The sequence below is a fragment of the Symphalangus syndactylus genome, chromosome 22, assembly GCF_028878055.3.
Source record: "Symphalangus syndactylus isolate Jambi chromosome 22, NHGRI_mSymSyn1-v2.1_pri, whole genome shotgun sequence".
In the NCBI taxonomy this organism is placed as follows: Eukaryota; Metazoa; Chordata; class Mammalia; order Primates; family Hylobatidae; genus Symphalangus; species Symphalangus syndactylus.
Genome location: NC_072444.2, coordinates 49,757,122 through 49,774,164, shown reverse-complemented (window position 1 = coordinate 49,774,164; position 17,043 = coordinate 49,757,122). Strand labels below are relative to the sequence as shown.

General features: G+C 51.2%; 1 protein-coding gene across 1 annotated transcript in view; it reads right to left on the bottom strand.

The window, feature by feature from the left end:
* Nucleotides 1–17,043, bottom strand: part of TFCP2L1 (transcription factor CP2 like 1) — a 67,433-nt gene that overhangs the window by 15,762 nt on the left and 34,628 nt on the right. Inside the window, exons 3-10 of the mRNA XM_055261584.2 lie at nucleotides 14,722–14,798; nucleotides 14,121–14,226; nucleotides 13,303–13,409; nucleotides 11,946–12,098; nucleotides 7,476–7,586; nucleotides 4,081–4,172; nucleotides 2,357–2,405; nucleotides 2,178–2,271 (exon numbers count right to left, since the gene is read on the bottom strand). Of these exons, the coding sequence (XP_055117559.1) occupies nucleotides 2,178–2,271; nucleotides 2,357–2,405; nucleotides 4,081–4,172; nucleotides 7,476–7,586; nucleotides 11,946–12,098; nucleotides 13,303–13,409; nucleotides 14,121–14,226; nucleotides 14,722–14,798 (789 nt within the window). The remainder of the gene's footprint in view (nucleotides 1–2,177; nucleotides 2,272–2,356; nucleotides 2,406–4,080; nucleotides 4,173–7,475; nucleotides 7,587–11,945; nucleotides 12,099–13,302; nucleotides 13,410–14,120; nucleotides 14,227–14,721; nucleotides 14,799–17,043) is intronic.

The window sequence follows — 17,043 nt, the reverse complement described above, 5'->3', positions numbered from 1 at the left end:
AAAATGCTCAACATCAGAAGATCGCAGCCCAGGAATTACCAGTGCTCACAACAGTGAGTACAACAGAAGCCAATAGGTCCCCACTGCCTCACTGCCTGCCCTGCTTTCTTTCTTTTTTTTTTTTTTTTTGTAAGAGACAAGGTCTCACTATATTGCCTAGCCTGGCTGGTCTTGAACTCCTGGGCTCAAGCAATCCACCCACCTCAGCCTGTCAAAGTATTGGGATTACAGACATGAGTCACTGTGTCTGGCCTCTTCTCTTTTTTTTGACATATAATCTGTATGCATAGATGTCATCGGCACAGGGCACTGGCCACGTGTGCATCTGTCTGTATATGGAAGTATATAGCTTGCTGGATGCTGACAATCTGAATACACCCCAGCACCCAGCACTCAGAGCAAGCAGTGAAACATTACCAGCCTCCTGTAGGCCCCTTGTACCAGCCACCACCCCTACTCCCACCCAGGGGAGCCACTATCCTGACTTGCTACAGTGCAGACACGTTTTGCATGTTCTCTGAAGTTTCTGTACATGGAATTGAACGGCAGGCACTCTTCCCGGTCTGGCTTCCCTCCCCCAAGTCATGTTTCACGGTGCATTTGTGTGGAATGTAGTCATAGTGTTCATGCCCGTTATTACCTATTATCATTGTGTGACTACACCACAATTCACATACCCACTTTATGTGGACGGGCGCTGGGGGGGTTCAGGTCTGGGCTGTTATGAATAGGCTCTCTGAACGTTCTCATACATGTCTTTGTTCATTCCACAGGTGCGTGTCTGCCGGGTCTAGTCCCGGAGAGGGCTGCGGGTCACAGGGTGTGTTTGGCTCTGGCAGATACTCCCAGCAGTTTCCCAGAGTGCTGCATCCATGTATGGTCCCACCAGCAGCAGCATGTGAGGATGGGCCCACAGTTAAAGGAACATAGGAAGGTGACTGTCTCATGGGGACAGAAGTGAGCACAGCGTGAGGGCTGCCCCTTCCTCAAAGCCCAAGGGGTCCCTGAGAGCCTGGTCCCACACACTCTCCAAGGTACTAGTACATCAGCCTCAGGTGAAAGCCTGCCCAAGGCCACAATTCCCACCCCTCTCCTCTCACCACAATAAGATACAGTTTTAGGTACAATTCTATAGACACAATGGCCTCCTTTCCACTGGGAGTAAAAGCCGAAGTCCTTCCACTGTTCTTCCAGGGCCCCTATCCTGTCCGTGTCCCTCGGTGCCTCTCTGACCTCTCCTCCCCGGGCCACTCCACTCCACCTGGGTCTCCTGCTCTGTGACCACACAAGGCAGGTGCCCACATGGTGGCTGACTACCCTACTTAAGACACAGCCAGCACTCCTCCCCCTCCTCCACCCAGTCCAGCGCAGGGTCCTCTCTGAACCCCCATTCCAATCACACAGGTCACACTGCACCGAAATGAGCGGTTTACGCATCTGTATCAACTTACAGCTACAAGCTCCCAAAAACAAGGTCACTGTCTTTCTCCCCACCCCAGGGACCCTCCCCCAACAGGCTCTCAGCAATGCCAAGCTGAGGATGCGGGGGCGCCGTTTCTCTTCCACTGCCATAGATGTCCGTGGAATCCGCTCCTCTAGTTGTGACCAAGCCTTTACTCTGTCACTGTGAATGAACTCTACTTGGTGACAAGGCTCACTGCTCAGTTCACCTTTGCACCCCACAATACCTAGCTTGGGACTTCTGTCTGAGGGCCCATCAGGAAGGGCTCTGACACTTTTTAAAGAAGGAAGAGCCCCCTTTCTGTCTCACCTGTGGCCTCACCTCCAGCTCCCAGGTCGTGGCTCTGGAGCCAATGTGAGGAGCAGTATTTGGGTAGGAAAAGCATAAGGGGCCCTGTATCACTCTCCCGGGCTAAGGGGACTCTTCCTGGGCAGACCAGAGCCCACCATCCCCACAGGTAAGGAGATCTTGACCAAGTCACCCAGATGGTCCCCCTAAAGTTGCACTTGCTAGGGACCTTCTGGGGGCAGTATCTCTTATGTCCAGCACTTGGCCCAGGGTTGGGGCACGTGAGCGAGTGAACCCACACTGCCCAGGGTCTCCCAGCCGAAATGACAGTGCTGCCTGTGTTGAGAGCAAGTCCTGGAAAGTGGCCAGCCTTGCTAAGTGTTTCCAAGATGCTCATGGGCTTTAAACACAATTCAGAGATGCTCACCTGAGAAGCTGGCAAAAAGCCGGCAGAACTGCGAGAACCTGTTGCGGTGGAGCCACTGCTGGGCATCCTGGATGGAAGCTGATGGGAGCAGGTGCTGTGGGCAGAGGGGAGAGGCCTTGAGATGGTGGCACAGGGCCCACGAGGGACCGCCAGCCGGAAAGCCCTGCTCAGACACTTACGTCACTGCCCACGGGCAGGGTCTCCACCGGGTGGGTCGGAGAGGCGTTGCTGCAAAGGAAAAGGAACCAGTGATGAGGACGGAGGGGACTCCCAGGGCCATGGCCAAGGTCCCCGCACCCAGCCTGGCACTTTTACTTCCCATCAGTTGCAGGATTTGTTCTAAGTGAAATGAGTCCTCAAGAATTTCCTGAGTCACAGAAACACAGCAGGAGCCAACGTCCAATCCCTCAAAATCCCTAACTGAGCCTTTGGCGTAGACAGGAGGTTCTGATAGGCTACACTGCCCCAGTCAATGACACTCCTCTACCCCAAGTCATCGGCCGCACATCCCAGGCCCCCGTTGGCTGACCCCTGCTGGTCTTGAACTTGGAGATTCAAGCCCCAGCCCCAGGGAAGGGCACACTGACAAAGGGCACCCAGAGCCTCGGCACCTGGAAGGCTACTGCCAAACCCTTTGCCAAGTGGTGAGAGGAGAGGGCATAGGAATCCCACGGGGAGTTATTTTGCAGTGAACAAGCACCCGTGGCTTGACATCTATCCATGAGGAAAAGCACTGTTCTGTCTTCTCCCGAGAGGCGGTGCACAAGCTTCCTTGGGGGCCAGATTGGGGAGGAGGCACAGACCTGAGCGCTCTCCAGGTGGACGGTGGTGAAGGCTGCACAACAGTGTGAATGTACTTAATGCTACCAGACTGCACACTTAAAAATGGTAAATTTTGTGTTATGTATATTTCTCCACAATGGGAAAAACAGACCCTCGCAGGGCTGATCCCCAGACCGGTCATCAGTGAAGACAGCCGCCACTTCTCACCAAGTGTCTACAGGGTGCAAGCATCGTACGCTCATCCCTCCTGACCCTGTGTAGAATTCTTACCCCCCTTTTATAGTAGAGAAACTGAGGCTCAGAGAGGTTAAGGGAGTTACCCCCAAAAAGGTACAGATTGAAGACTAGGTCTGCCTGAATCTAAACATAACACCGTTTCTGTGTCTACCCCACTTCCCTGGGGACTCCTTGGGAAAATCAAGTTCACAGACAATCTCCCTTTCTTATTAGAAAAGTTGTCTGCCAAGCATGGGCTCTAACGAACCTGCAAGCAGAAAACAGGCAGCCTCCCACCTGGCACTCTCCTGCCTCCACCCCTGCTGCCAGCACAGGGCATGCAGAGCCATCACGGTGACCCACGGCCCCGTGCCGTGCAGCCCACGACACTCAGGAAACTGACTGTCCCGTCACAGCATCCTCAGGGTCCATGTGGCCTGTGTGTCTGCAGAGCTATGTGGGACAGCAATGAAGCCAGCTTCTGTGTTGTAAGGCCTGAAACCCAAGGCAGAGAGGGCCCTAGCCGGACCCTCTCACCCCCACACTCAGTGACCATGCTGGACAAAGAACCAGGAAAGGCCCCCCAGACAGCTGCTCCTGAAGGAGGGCCATTCTGCCCCAGAGGGCACCAGAGGCTGTCTCGGGTGGCTGACCTCATGCACCCCCAAGCCAGCCCTGGTTTCACCAGGTAAGTTCTGGGCCGCTGCCCCACCCGACAACATTTACAGGGGTGTTTCTGAGCACTAAAAGTTGTGTAAATGCTGAAGACAGCTGTGACTGCAACATGAGTTAGCTACCCTGAAACCCAAACAGAAAGGAGAGGAGACCCAGAAAGGAAAACTAAGAAAGGAAAGTACACCTGTCTTCATTCCAGGGAACCCAAAGAAAGAAAGGTGGGACGTACCCTTCGCCGAGGCCAAAGCTGTTTGGAGAGCCATTGTAGCTTGGGGACGGGGCGCTGTTCACCTGGTAGGCCACGTCGGGCCACGGAGAGCACTGCAGGAGAGAGCACAGGGCCGAGCTGGGATCTGGAGAGGTGCTGAGCTATGCTCCCCAGGTCCTCCCACGCAGGCGTGCACTGACACCAATGCATGAGTCCCCGACCTGTGAAACGCAGCCTGCGTTTACCCAGTGCCCACAACGAGCCACGGCAAGGCAGGTTACGAGGGCCACATGAAGGAAACCAGCAGAAATGTTCAATAAGTCACCCCTGGAGCAAGTGAAGCACGCAAGGGGTCTCTCTGGGCTTCCTAGCAGTAAAACCAGAGGGGAAACATCACAGTCATGTGATTCTTGGGTCCACGAGAGGGAAAAAACAAAACCAGCCAGCTGCTGAGAAACAGCTTTTCCTGGGAGAGACAAATTCATGTAAATGTCTGTTATAGGGAGTGCTGGACCACAGGCAACTTCCAAACAAAAAAATAAGCGTAAGAGTCAGTATTAAAACCTGTGCTATTTGAAAAAAGAACCTGCCGACAGGGGAGGAGGCTGTTGCACAATCACCAAAAGCAGCTCCTCTCAGTGAAATTCGATGGTGTTCATTCCATTTCAGGCATTCTGCTAGGGGCTACGGGAGATCCACAAACATGAAAGATGTGATCCTTGCCCTCAAAAACATTCTACTACGGAAGCCAAAAACAAATGCATGTGGAGTCTCCCAAAGGAAGCAAGGATTTACAGGTTTTGCCTGCTGGAGAAAGTCCATCCAGCTGAAAAAGTTCATCTCTTCCCTTCCCTGCAATGATGCCTCTTCAGAGAGGGCCAATTTGAAGCATTCCTGAAGATTTACTATCACCCACCAAACTATAGTGTTGGTAAATATTTAAGTGTTGTGACTGTGGGCTCGAATTTGTTGGTGCTAAATCCTACAGCCCAAGGAGGAAAGCTGAACAGCTGATAGAAGAGGCAGCCAGGGTGGACTTTCAACTATGCTGCACTGTGGCAAAGGCTTGGACAGACCTGGCATGTGGCTCACCAGGACCTCTCTTCCCAGGGGCAGTCAGCAGAGGAGCAGAAAGGCTAAGGCTCAGTTAGGGAGAGAATGGTATCAGGAGGTGGGGAACACTCTGGGCAGTGGCACCAGCACAGGCATGAACCAGGTACGGGAAGAAACTGGTCTGGCCTCTAATCCATAAATGCAGTGCTTGCATCCTGCCACTCCTTTGTGGGCCGTCGGGGAGGCAGGTGACTGACCTTCAGTCAGATAAAATGCCAGTGCACATCTGTCTGACCACAAAATTAGCTTTTACACTGTCTTCTTGCAAATACCCTTCTGCATGTCCACACACATACATACATACAGCTGCTCATCAGCCAAGACCAGGCCACCATTCTCTTAGACACTCCAAGCCTCACTCCTAACAGCCTTAATCCCACCATGGGCCAGGCGCGGTGGCTCACGCTTGTAATCCTAGCACTTTGGGAGGCTGAGGCGGGCGGATCACAAGGTCAGGAGATCAAGACCATGGTGAAACCCCGTCTCTGCTAAAAATACAAAAAATTAGCCAGGCGGCCGGGCGCGGTGGCTCACGCTTGTAATCCCAGCACTTTGGGAGGCCGAGGCGGGCGGATCACGAGGTCAGGAGATCGAGACCATGGTGAAACCCCGTCTCTACTAAAAATACAAAAAATTAGCCGGGCGTGGTGGCGGGCGCCTGTAGTCCCAGCTACTCGGAGAGGCTGAGGCAGGAGAATGGCGTGAACCCGGGAGGCGGAGCTTGCAGTGAGCTGAGATAGCGCCATTGCACTCCAGCCTGGGCGACAGAGTGAGACTCCGTCTCAAAAAAAAAAAAAAAAAAAAAAAAAATTAGCCAGGCGTGGTGGCGGGCGCCTGTAGTCCCAGCTACTCGGAGAGGCTGAGGCAGGAGAATGGCGTGAACCCGGGAGGCGGAGCTTGCAGTGAGCCGAGATCGCGCCACTGCACTCCAGCCTGGGTGACAGAGCGAGACTCTGTCTCAAAAAAAAAAAAAATCCCACCATGGCCAGCAGGGGCCTTACCACATGGAGGGCCTTCTGAGGAAGTCCAATTATTCAATGAAAAAATACCACCACCAATTAGTTAGCCTGACTGCAGAACACAGTGGGAAAGAGTTGCACAAAAATTCCCAGTAAAAAAGGAGGCACTAGCTGCAACTCGTAAAGGGAACAGGAGGTTAGGTACAGTGGCTCACGCCTGTAATCCCAACACTTTGGGAGGCCGAGGCGGGTAGATCATTTGAGGTCAGGAGTTCAAGACCAGCCTGGCCAACATGGTGAAACCCCGTCCCTACTAAAAATACAAAAAAATTTGCTGGGTGTGGTGGCACATGCCTGTAATCCCAGGTACTGGGGGAGGCTGAGGCAGGAGAATCACTTGAACCCAGGAGATGAAGGTTGCAGTGAGCTGAGACTGCACCACTGCACTCCAGCCTAGGCAACAGAGCGAGACTCAGTCTCAAAAAACAAACAAAAAAAAAGGGAAGAGGAAGAGTGAGCTCCTCAGGAGTTCCCATGGACATATGGAGGGTTGCAGCAGGCTGGCATTGCTGTCAGGGTTAACAGAAAATGCAACCAGACAGCAAAATAACAAGTGCTGACACCCTCCAACCCCAGAGATCCCACTGAGAATGGAAACCTGCCGACTGCTTCCCATGTGCAGACCTTCACACGCACAGTTATTCACTGCACCACTGTCTGAGACTCCAAGAGCCCAGAAACAACCCCGCATCCACCAACAGGCCATCACACACGATGCCACGCAGCTGGGTAAGGAACTACAAAGCTGTAGGGATCAGGCACCAAGATAAGCTAACAATGGAAAAAAGCAAGGTGTGTCTATGTACACTGTTGGTGTATAAATGCAGACATCGGGCAAACATGTGTCCACACTGGCTTCACCTGCAGACAAAGTCGGGCCAGATACACAAGGTTTCTGCCCTGGAGGGGAGAAATCATGAGGCTGGGATGGCACTGGGAGGGATATTTTCTGTTGTACAGTCTCTTGTACCTTTTGAATTTAAAACCATGTGAATACGTTACCTACTCAAAAAAAAAAAAAAAAAAAAAAAAAAAGTAACCTAATTTGGGAAAGCACAAATGCATTCAAAGGGAGCAGAGCTGGAAGTTATTTCTGAAATACCTCCCGGGTCACTGGATCTTATCAGATGAACACGAGCTCCAGACACTGGAACCCACCACAGCGAAACAAGCACTCTCAGAAGTAGTCACCCCAGATGGGCGATTTTCCAAGAATCTAAACCAGCAGCCCTGCTCCTGGTGGAAGGCCCTTGGAGGCTCTGACCCCACACCCAGCCGGCTCACCTCTGTGAGGATGGTGGTTTCATAGGACGGCTGGTATTTCTCCTTCTCTTGGGCAGTTCTTTTCTCCATCTTCTCCCGGTCAGTCTTCTGTTTCCGATCGGCTCCCTTCGGCTTCGAGCACAGAGTAGAGAGTCCAATTAGCCCAAAACCGACAAAGGCAGCAGCCCCCAAGCCCTCTCCTGCTTCCCACCTCACCCAGGGCCCCAGGGTACAGGAAGGAACTCAGGGGCAGGACAGCACCTATCTCCCCTCCCCTTGCGCCTGAATGCTCCCCACCTGAGGAACTCCGAACCGGCCACAGGTCCTGCACTCTGCTGCTCAAGGGGAAAAGACTGTTTCCCATGGCCACTCACTTATGAAAAGGAAGCCTGGGGACCCACAAGGAATCCCAGTGCATTCCTGGGGTTACCCAGGGAGAGCAGAGGAAAGCGGAAGAAGTACAGGCTGCTGGTCTGGATTTAGTCTGTGCTTGCAACCTGAGAAATCCTGGCCATAAGCTGAAGGCCTCCTTACCCCCAACTCTCAGGACTCCCACTGAGCCCCAGCTTACACTCTGTCTGCAGGTGAACGTCTCCATCCATAGAGAGAGCCTGCCAATCGTGGGTGCTTTGCAAACCGGGGCAACTTTCGAAGGGTGTGCAGGCCTCACGGCTATTATTATTCCCTTCATTTACAGAGTGGGAAACTGAGGCTCAAGGGGTTCATCAGGATGGGAGAGGATCCAAGTGAGAGTGGCCAGGTGTGCTGCATCGCAGGCTGGCCCCGCAGGTACCACCATGGGGGGCCTTCTCGACCTTGCTGTGTAGTCTCCTGAGCATGTGCATCTTATGAGCTCATGCCTACTTGGCGAAGTCAGATGTAAAGACTCCACGCAGCGCTAGAACCGAGCAGTTTTACTACCCACACAGCAGGCTACATGTGGTGGGCAGGTAATGAAAACAGTAGTTCAAGCTCAACAGCACCTTGAGGGATTTTCATTCCAGGGGGCACCTTTCTCAGGCTACAGCTTTTGGCTCCCAGATCAAGGGTTTTTAGGGAGCATCTCTTACAGCAGCGGTCCTCAACCTCCGGGCCACAGACTGGTACCGGTCCCATGGCCTGTTAGGAACTGGGCCCCACAAGAGAAGGTGAGCAGCAGGTGAGTGAGCGAAGCTTCATCTTCATCTTACTGTGAAGTAAATACTTCACAGTATTTACAGCTGCTCCCCACTGCTCACATTACCGCCTGAGCTCTGCCTCCCGTGTCAGACCAGTGGTGGCATTAGATCCTCATAAGAGGGCAAAACCTTTTGTGAACTGCACATGCAAGGGATCCAGGCTGCGTGCTCCTTATGAGAATCTAATGCCTGATGATGGGTCACTGTCCCCCCTCACCCCTATATGAGACCATCTAGTTGCAAGAAAACAAGCTCAGGGCTCCCCTTGATTCTGCATTATGAGTTGTATAATTATTTCATTATATATTACAATATAATAATAACAGAAATAAAGTGCACAACAAATGTAATGCACTTGAATCATCCCAAAACCATCCCCCTCTCTTCCGTGAAAAAATGATCTTCCACAAAACCAGTCCCTGGTGCCAAAAAGGTTGGGGCCCCGCTGCCTTGGAGTGATGCCTGCCCTGGATGAAGCAGGGTGGGTGATGCCTGCCCTGGATGAAGCAGGGTGGCAGAGGTCACACAGGGATGTGAGCAACAGATCCAGCGTCCCGGGTGAGAGTGCAGCGTGTGGCAGCCACATCCCCATGACCTGGCCTCCCTGCTCCACCTCCAGCCCCTGTCTCTCAGGAGACTCCTCCTCCCTGCACAGATATAGGCAAGGCAGGGTTACAGCCAGACCATGGCTGAGCCTGCATGCGGGGCACGCACTGGGCCTTGATGAGGCCTGGAGGGAGCTGGCTGCTCAGATAGGAGCCCTGCCTTTCCCGTCAGAGACCCTGACACCCCACACAGAGTCCCAGGGAGCAGCTCCAACAAGCCAGGCTTCCCAGTAACTGGGGTGACCGGCGGAGGGAGGGGTGACAGGCAACTTGGCTCAGCTCAGCCTGGCTTGTGCACGTCAGCTGCATCTGTTCTGTGAGTGGGGGCAGGCAGGTGGGAAGAGACACACCTCAGGCATTCTGAGGAGCCAGTTTTGAGTGACTAGAGGCTCCTGCCACCCCTACTCCCTGCAGGAGATGCCAAGGCCTTCCTCGGGGCACTGAGACGAGGCAGCTTCCAGCCCAACTCCCCAAGCAACGCCTGGCATGGGTTGAGGAGCCTGGTAGACAGAGCCCCCACTCCTAAGCTTCTGACCCAAGGTGTAGAAGGGGCACACAGGGCACCCCATGGGAGTGGAGATGCCTACCTCATTTCTGTCCTACTGCCCAGCACAGCATCTCCCCCAGGGCACACACCTTGAGAGCAGCAGAACTAACCTGTCATCCCTGGTGAGGGTGTGAACCACTACCTGATGGGGGCCAAGGCTGGCAGAGCAGAGACGCGGTCTGTACATGAGGGGAGGTGGTGGCCAGAGCAACAGTGAACCGCAGGCTAGGCAAAGACCACAGCACCAGCCATGCGGGTGTCCAGGACCGTCAGATCCCAGAGCAGGCAGAAATACCACAGGGCTGCCATGCCCACTGCTTGGTGGATGTGGTCAGCAGAACAATGGTTCCCAAAGATGGCTGTTTGCTAATCCCCAGAACCTGTGAATATGTCACCTAACATGGCAAACGGGGAACGGAGGTTTCAGATGGAATTAAGATTGCTACGCAACTGATGCTATAGGAAGACTATCCGGGATTAACCGCTTGGCCCCATGTAATCACAGTGTCCTTACAAAAGGAAGAGGGAGGTAGACGAGGAGGGTGGGCCCGCCATGTGAGAACGACTCAGCCTATTCTTGCTGGCTTTGAACCTAGAAATGGCTTTAGAAGCTGGAATAGGCAAGAGCCCCGCCCAGAGCCTCAGGAAAGAAACACAGGCCCACTGACACCTTTAGCCCAGTGAGGGCCATTCCAGAATTCTGACTGCCAGCACTGGAAGATAATAAATGCATAGAGTTTTAAGTCATAAAATTTGTGGCCATTTGTGACAGCAGCAATAGGAAGCAAGCAGAGTGGAGGAGCACAGCTCCCCTTGGAGGCCATTGCTCTGCCAGTGAAGACAAACACACATCCCTCCCGCCACTTCTCCCTCCCACTTGGGGCCCACATCACTGACTAACCAAGGCATCCCAAACCACGGAGCTGGGCCAGGGCCTCAGAACCCTGTGCCCACAACTCTCAGGCAGCCCGGCTGTGTGGTCTCCTGAGTGCAGACTCCATCAGCTCATCCTCGGCTTCCTCTACTGCAGCTGTGATGGTGCGTCCCCAGAACACTGCCCAGTGCTCACTGTGGGCCAGGCTCTGTGAGAAATGGCACCATCCCTGTCTCCCAGGGTTGCCACCAGGTTTATGGTTCTACCTGTGGGCATTTATTCCCACATCCGTTCCAAGCATGGGTCTTCCACAGGCCCGTGCCTTCTGTCTGCGGGAAGATCAGCACACACCCAGCTTTCTAAAGGGCCCTGTCTAAAGCAACTCCTTCTTGGTCTCCAGCCCCAGAAGACAGAACTTTCTCAGCAGGCTCCAAATTCACTTGAATGTGAAACAAGAGGAAGATGGAATGAGCACCAGGACTGGTTACTCAAGGCAATTCCTGCCCAGGAGGTGGGTCCACTCCTTCTCTTCAGACACCTGCTAGAGCGGCCCCGGCAGACAGGGCCTACAGGGGCTGGGGACTGTGGGGCTGGGGCCTGCTTGGACATGGATTGCCCTCAGGCCTTGGGAATGATGCAAGCTCATGCAACCCTCCACATCTCCCTGAGGCCACACAGGACACTGAGCTCTATCGCTGGCTACTATCTTCAGGAAATAATCAGTACAGATTGAAGAGATGGAAAATAGTGACAGGTGACTGTAGGGAATGAAGCAAGGAAAGAAAAGGGAGGCGGTCCCCCTGAAAATGTTTCTCTAACAGGAAGCCATTGCAAAGAGAAAAATGGCTTCAAGCCCTAAACAGGAAGATCCGAGGCCAGGCCTCCAGCAGGGAGACTCTTGCTTTGATTTTTAAGGAGAATCCAGATGTGAGCACCCGTGGGCAACTGTAATGTGCTTGGGAGAAAAAAAAGCTAAAATGTGCAAATCCAATCATTCTTATAGAGTAGTGCCGAGGACCGACAGCCAGGACGGACATCCATGCCGATGCTTCTGCCAGAAGCTGAGTGGGTGCCGCAGGTGAAAAGATGCCCCCAGCAGGGCAGCAGCAGCCTGTGGTGCCTGGACTTGCAGCTTGTGCGCCATTAGGAGTCCAGGTAGAAGCCATGTGCTAAAGGGATGCTGCATTCCTCACTGGGCCTCTAAGAGGAATCTCCAGGGTCTCTGTGGGATGTGCCCACAGGCCAGGCCAGCAGCAGGGCAGGGCAGAGCCTGTGAAGCCATCCTACCTTGAACACCTTGATCTGGCAGCTGGCTGAGTGCAGGTGCTCCGTGTACTCCCCATTCTCGTTCTGCTTAAACGTGTCAATCTGGACTCGAAAGGGCACTCCCTTCTCGCCCCCGTGCTTCCTGGGGGTGAATTCTGTGCTGATGCAGTGTACCTGGGAGGAGAAACGTTGGGCAGGTGGCAAGGAGGCACCAAGCAGAGCCCTGGATCCCCCAAGCGCCCCCTCTATGTGGAGGTGTCCTTCCCTGCTTGGTCAGTGCAGGCCTGCCTCGACCTCCCTGCTCTCCCTGACACTCTGTCCACTCCATCAGGCCAGTGGCCTCCCTGCTCCCCTGCCTGCAAAAGACACACACACTCCCACCTTTGTCTCTTTACTGTGGAGGCCCTGCCTGACTAGCTAAGTCTCCACCACTCCCCAGGCCACTGACCCCAATAACCTCAACCTAACTCCTCACCCAGATTCCTCTCCCTTGGCAAATCCTAGACTGAGGGCAGGGACCACAGCACAGCCTTAACCCCTCTCTAATGTCCTGGTGTCCGGGCTACTGAAGCCAGGCTGGAAGGACAACCAGAAGGCTGGAACCATTTCTGTACTTCTGGTAGGTTCCCACTACATAAATGGCACTCAATATCAAAGTATTGCTATAACACTGCAATAATATTATAAGAATCCATATATAATTGTAGTAGTAACAATGTAATAATTATTTTTAAATATATTAAGAATATTGTAATTGTAAAAAAAAAAAAAAAAAAGAAAGAAAGAAAAGATGGCTTTTATTGAGTGATTTCTAGGGACCAGGCAGTGCTAACGGCTCTGTATTCATTATCTGATTTATAAGATGGGAGGTTAGAAAACTAAGAGGCTCAGGAAGGGGAGGAGACTTGCTCAAGGACACACAGCAAGTGAGAGAGCCGGGATCAAGCCAGAACCACAACCACAACACCACAGTCACATCCTTCACCACCTTGATCTCACATGGCATATAACACAAGGCTGGATCCACACCAGTGCTTGATAACAAAATAATTCATTCAATGATAGAAACTATAATAGAAAAAATGTTTACTTTCAAATGATTTCTGTTGGGAAATACTCATTTATAAAAAGCTTATGTATTCTACGGGCAAAACCCAGATAGAATTCTAAAACCCTCCCCACTGCTTTCCCTAAATATGGACCAACGAGCTCTGTGACTCTTCGCAACACTCATTCTCTCTCTCCTGCAGTTTCCTTCCCAGTGACAGGGAGCAGAAGCTCATCCAGACCCTTCCAGATGGGTTAGTTTTGAGAAACTGCACGCAGGCCACCCCAAAGACTAGGTCTTCCCCTGGAGGGCAAGCTCCCTGTGGCCCACCTGAATGAATGCAGAGGCTCTCTTCGCCGGGTCCCACAAAAACTCGACTGCATTCAGCTGGGTCGGGCTGGCCCTGGGGTCCAAGATACCAACAGACAGTGGAATATCTGCATACACACACACACATACAGAAAGTGCAATCGTCAGCCTCTCCCAAATATTTAGGGAAAGACCCTCATTACAGGTCCCAATTCCTTCACCCCAATTTGCAATGCCAAAAGCTCTGAAAAAGTTTTGCATAACTTACTGGACGGAAAGCCTGACCTGAACCACAAGCACTGTGTCGTCTTCACCCCATTTTGTATGAACCGTCATTTTATTTTGCTACAGAAATATGACTGTGCTTGGCTGCCTGTTGGAGATGTTCCCTGATGCTCTGGGTACACACACCGTATTGTCATTCTAGCTTCTGAATTCCAAAACCTGCCTGGCCACAAGGATTATGGGTAAAGGACTATGGGCCAGTCCCTGAGGCCCCAGAATTCCATTTCCATTGCCGATCTATCTCTGTGATGCTCACGGTTATCTTCAACATTTATCAAAATCCTTTAAGGCACCATCCTTCTGCAAAGCTTTCCCAGAACTCCCTGTGAGCAGGTCTCTCAATTCCACAGAACTTTCTTTTCCACTGAAAAAGGGGACTCCTCAAGGGCAGGACCCAGTGTATGGTCAGCTCTGCAAGCTCCTGCGGGGTTTTACATAGAGCAGGCGCGAGCTAAAACGCCTCCCCGGCATAGGTCCCGGTGGCATCCAGGAAGAACCCAATGTGGCCTAGGTGCCTCGAGCCTTGCCTGGCCTCTCCCGGCCAGGAGACTCACCAATGTCCAGGATCCGGTCCCCCGGCCGACTCCACCGCCAGCCCTCCAGCTGCTGGTGCTCCGTGTACTGCAACCGGCGGTCATGGAAGACCACACGGATGATGCTCTGGGGAGGGAGGCCAGCAGCGGAACAAGTGACCGTGGGGGCCAAGAGGAACCCACCTCTTTTCCCTGAGCCACAGCAAACCCTCCCACCTTTGAGGCCCCTCCCCCTGGAGTTTCCTTTCCCAGTTCTCAAGCTTTGCCCACTATCCCTTCCTCAGATCCCAGTAACACTAGCAACAGCAACAATAGTGATGACTACCATTTGTCCCAGTATTACTAAGTGCTGTACATTTATGTCTAATTTATTAACCCTTTTGTGCAGATGAGCAAACTGAAGCTCAGAAAAGTTCAACGCTGCCAGCCCATCTAATCCCCACCTGGGCAACAGGCTCCAGAGAAGCCAAACAGGGGCTGTGTCTCACTGTTGAGCGCTGAGCTGAACCCGGCCTCTCCCTAACCTTCCAGCTACCTGTGCCCAACCCCAGCAAGCCCAGGTGCCCAGACCCTAATCAAGCCCCTCTCCCCGAGGCGATGAGAACAGCCCTGTGAGGCTTACCTTGACATATTTTGTGTTCAGATCTTGAAAGTCTCCCAGCTTCCGATTCTCCAGTAGTCGGATTTCATAAGACTGACCTGGATGGAGGTTAATAGGACATTTTCAATTTCTGAGTGTTTCTAAATTTGGGGTTCATCCAGCTAGCAGCCTTCTCAACACCCTCAGTGCCCATCCAGGCCTCAAGGCCCTGGGGAGCAAAGCAGAGAAGAAAGCCCACGACCAGCTCAGCTCACTCTCTGGACTGACATCAGTCTGTCCACCCCGCCTGGTTGGGCCTAGGATACCCCAGGCAACACATCGTGTGACCCTACTAGAGACAGCACCTCTACAATGTTCAAAGACACAGAATCCAGGAAAATATAGTTAGCATTAAAATCACTGAACACAAACTCATACATCTTTACAAACCCCCCAATACATCAGGATGGAGAATACAGCTACTTAAGTTCACATTACAGGGTAAATAACCAACCACACCCTTCCTGAGAGCAGGTTTGAAGGAACGAAGAAGCCTGTTAAACATTGTCTCTAATGGCAGAATGCAAAGCATGTTCCCCAGTTAAAAGAATTCCATGTATTTGAAAGGGTATGGAAATTCTATGCAGGGACATAAAACCAGCACAGGCTGGTCAAAGAATATAAATGGAAAAAACATCCATCTATAACAACAGAACATTTAAAAGCATCTATGAAACCTGAAGGAAACGACACACATTTTATTGAAATATAAAATATACCATGAATAAATAGGATACACCATGTTCCCAGAAGACTGTTTTTTATATATATATACACATACATATATGTGTATATATATAATCTCAAATGATACCTCAAATGATATCTCAAATGATGCCAATTTTCCCAAAATATATCTCAAAATATATATATATATAACTCAAATGATGCCATTTTTCCCAAAATTAAATACTGAACTACAATTTTACAAGACTGTAGCATATATCGCAATTTAATAAAGGGTGTTTTACAAATAATACAATAAATCATTTAATAATTGGTATTGGCATATCTTTTTTTTTTTTTTTTTTTTTTGAGACGGAGTCTCACTCTGTCGCCTGGGCTGGAGTGCAGTGGCACGATCTTGGCCCACTGCAACCTCCACCTTGTGGGTTCAAGTGATTCTCCTGCCTCAGCCTCCTGCGTAGCTGGGATTACAGGCGCCTGCCACCACGCCCAGCTAATCTTTGTATTTTTAGTAGAAACGGGGTTTCACCATGTTGGCCAGGCTGGTCTCAAACTCCTGACCTCGTGATTCACCCGCCTCGGCCTCCCAAAGTGCTACGATTACAGGCGTGAGCCACCGCGCCTGGCCAGTATTGGTATATCTAATTAGCCTTTTAATTTTTTAATTTTTAATAATTATAGACTCTTAAGAAGTTATAAAAATATGGCCAGGCGCAGTGGGGCTCACACCTGTAATCCCAGCACCCAGGTGAGGCAGGTGGGATCACTTGTGGTCAGGAGTTCGAGACCAGCCTGACCAGTATAGTGAAACCCCGTCTCTACTAAAAATACAAAAATTAGCTGTGGTGGTATGTGATCGTCATCCCAGCTACTCAGGAGATTGAGACAGGAAAATCGCTTGAACCCGGGAGGTGGCGGTTGCAGTGAGCCAAGATTGTACCACTGCACTCCAGCCTGGGTGAGAAAGTGAGACTTGGTCTCAAAAAAAAAAAAAGTACATTAAAGTCCTGTGTACCTTGTGCCAGCATCCCCCATGGCAGCATCTGATGGAACCATGGTACATTATCAAAACTACAGAACTTACTTCGATTTCTCTGGGTTTTGCATGTTCCCTCCCTCTTTTTCTGTAGGCTTGTATGTGCATAGATCAATGAAATTTTATCACATTTGGAGACTAGCTATTTCTTTCAGAGTGCAGATCCTCACAGCAAATATCAAAACAAGTTATCGTTGGATTAAAAAGTCAATTTCTTGTGGAGGAAGACGGAAGATGTTGATCAAAGGATACAAATTTCCATTAGACAGGAGGAATAACTTCAAGAGATCTACTGTACAACATGGTGACTATTGTTAATAACAATTCACTGTGTTCTAGAAAATTGCTGACAGTCTATTTCAAGTGCTCCCACTACAAAAATATAATAAATGAGGTAATGCCTATGTTGCTTAGCTAGATTCAACCAACGTACCATGGATACGTATTTCAAAACATCATGCTGCACATGATAAATACACACAATTCTCATTAGTCAATGTTTTTAAAAGTCAATTTCTTAAGGTTTTATTTTAACATGAATGACTATCAGATACTCAATAAGGAAGAACTTTCTGAACCTA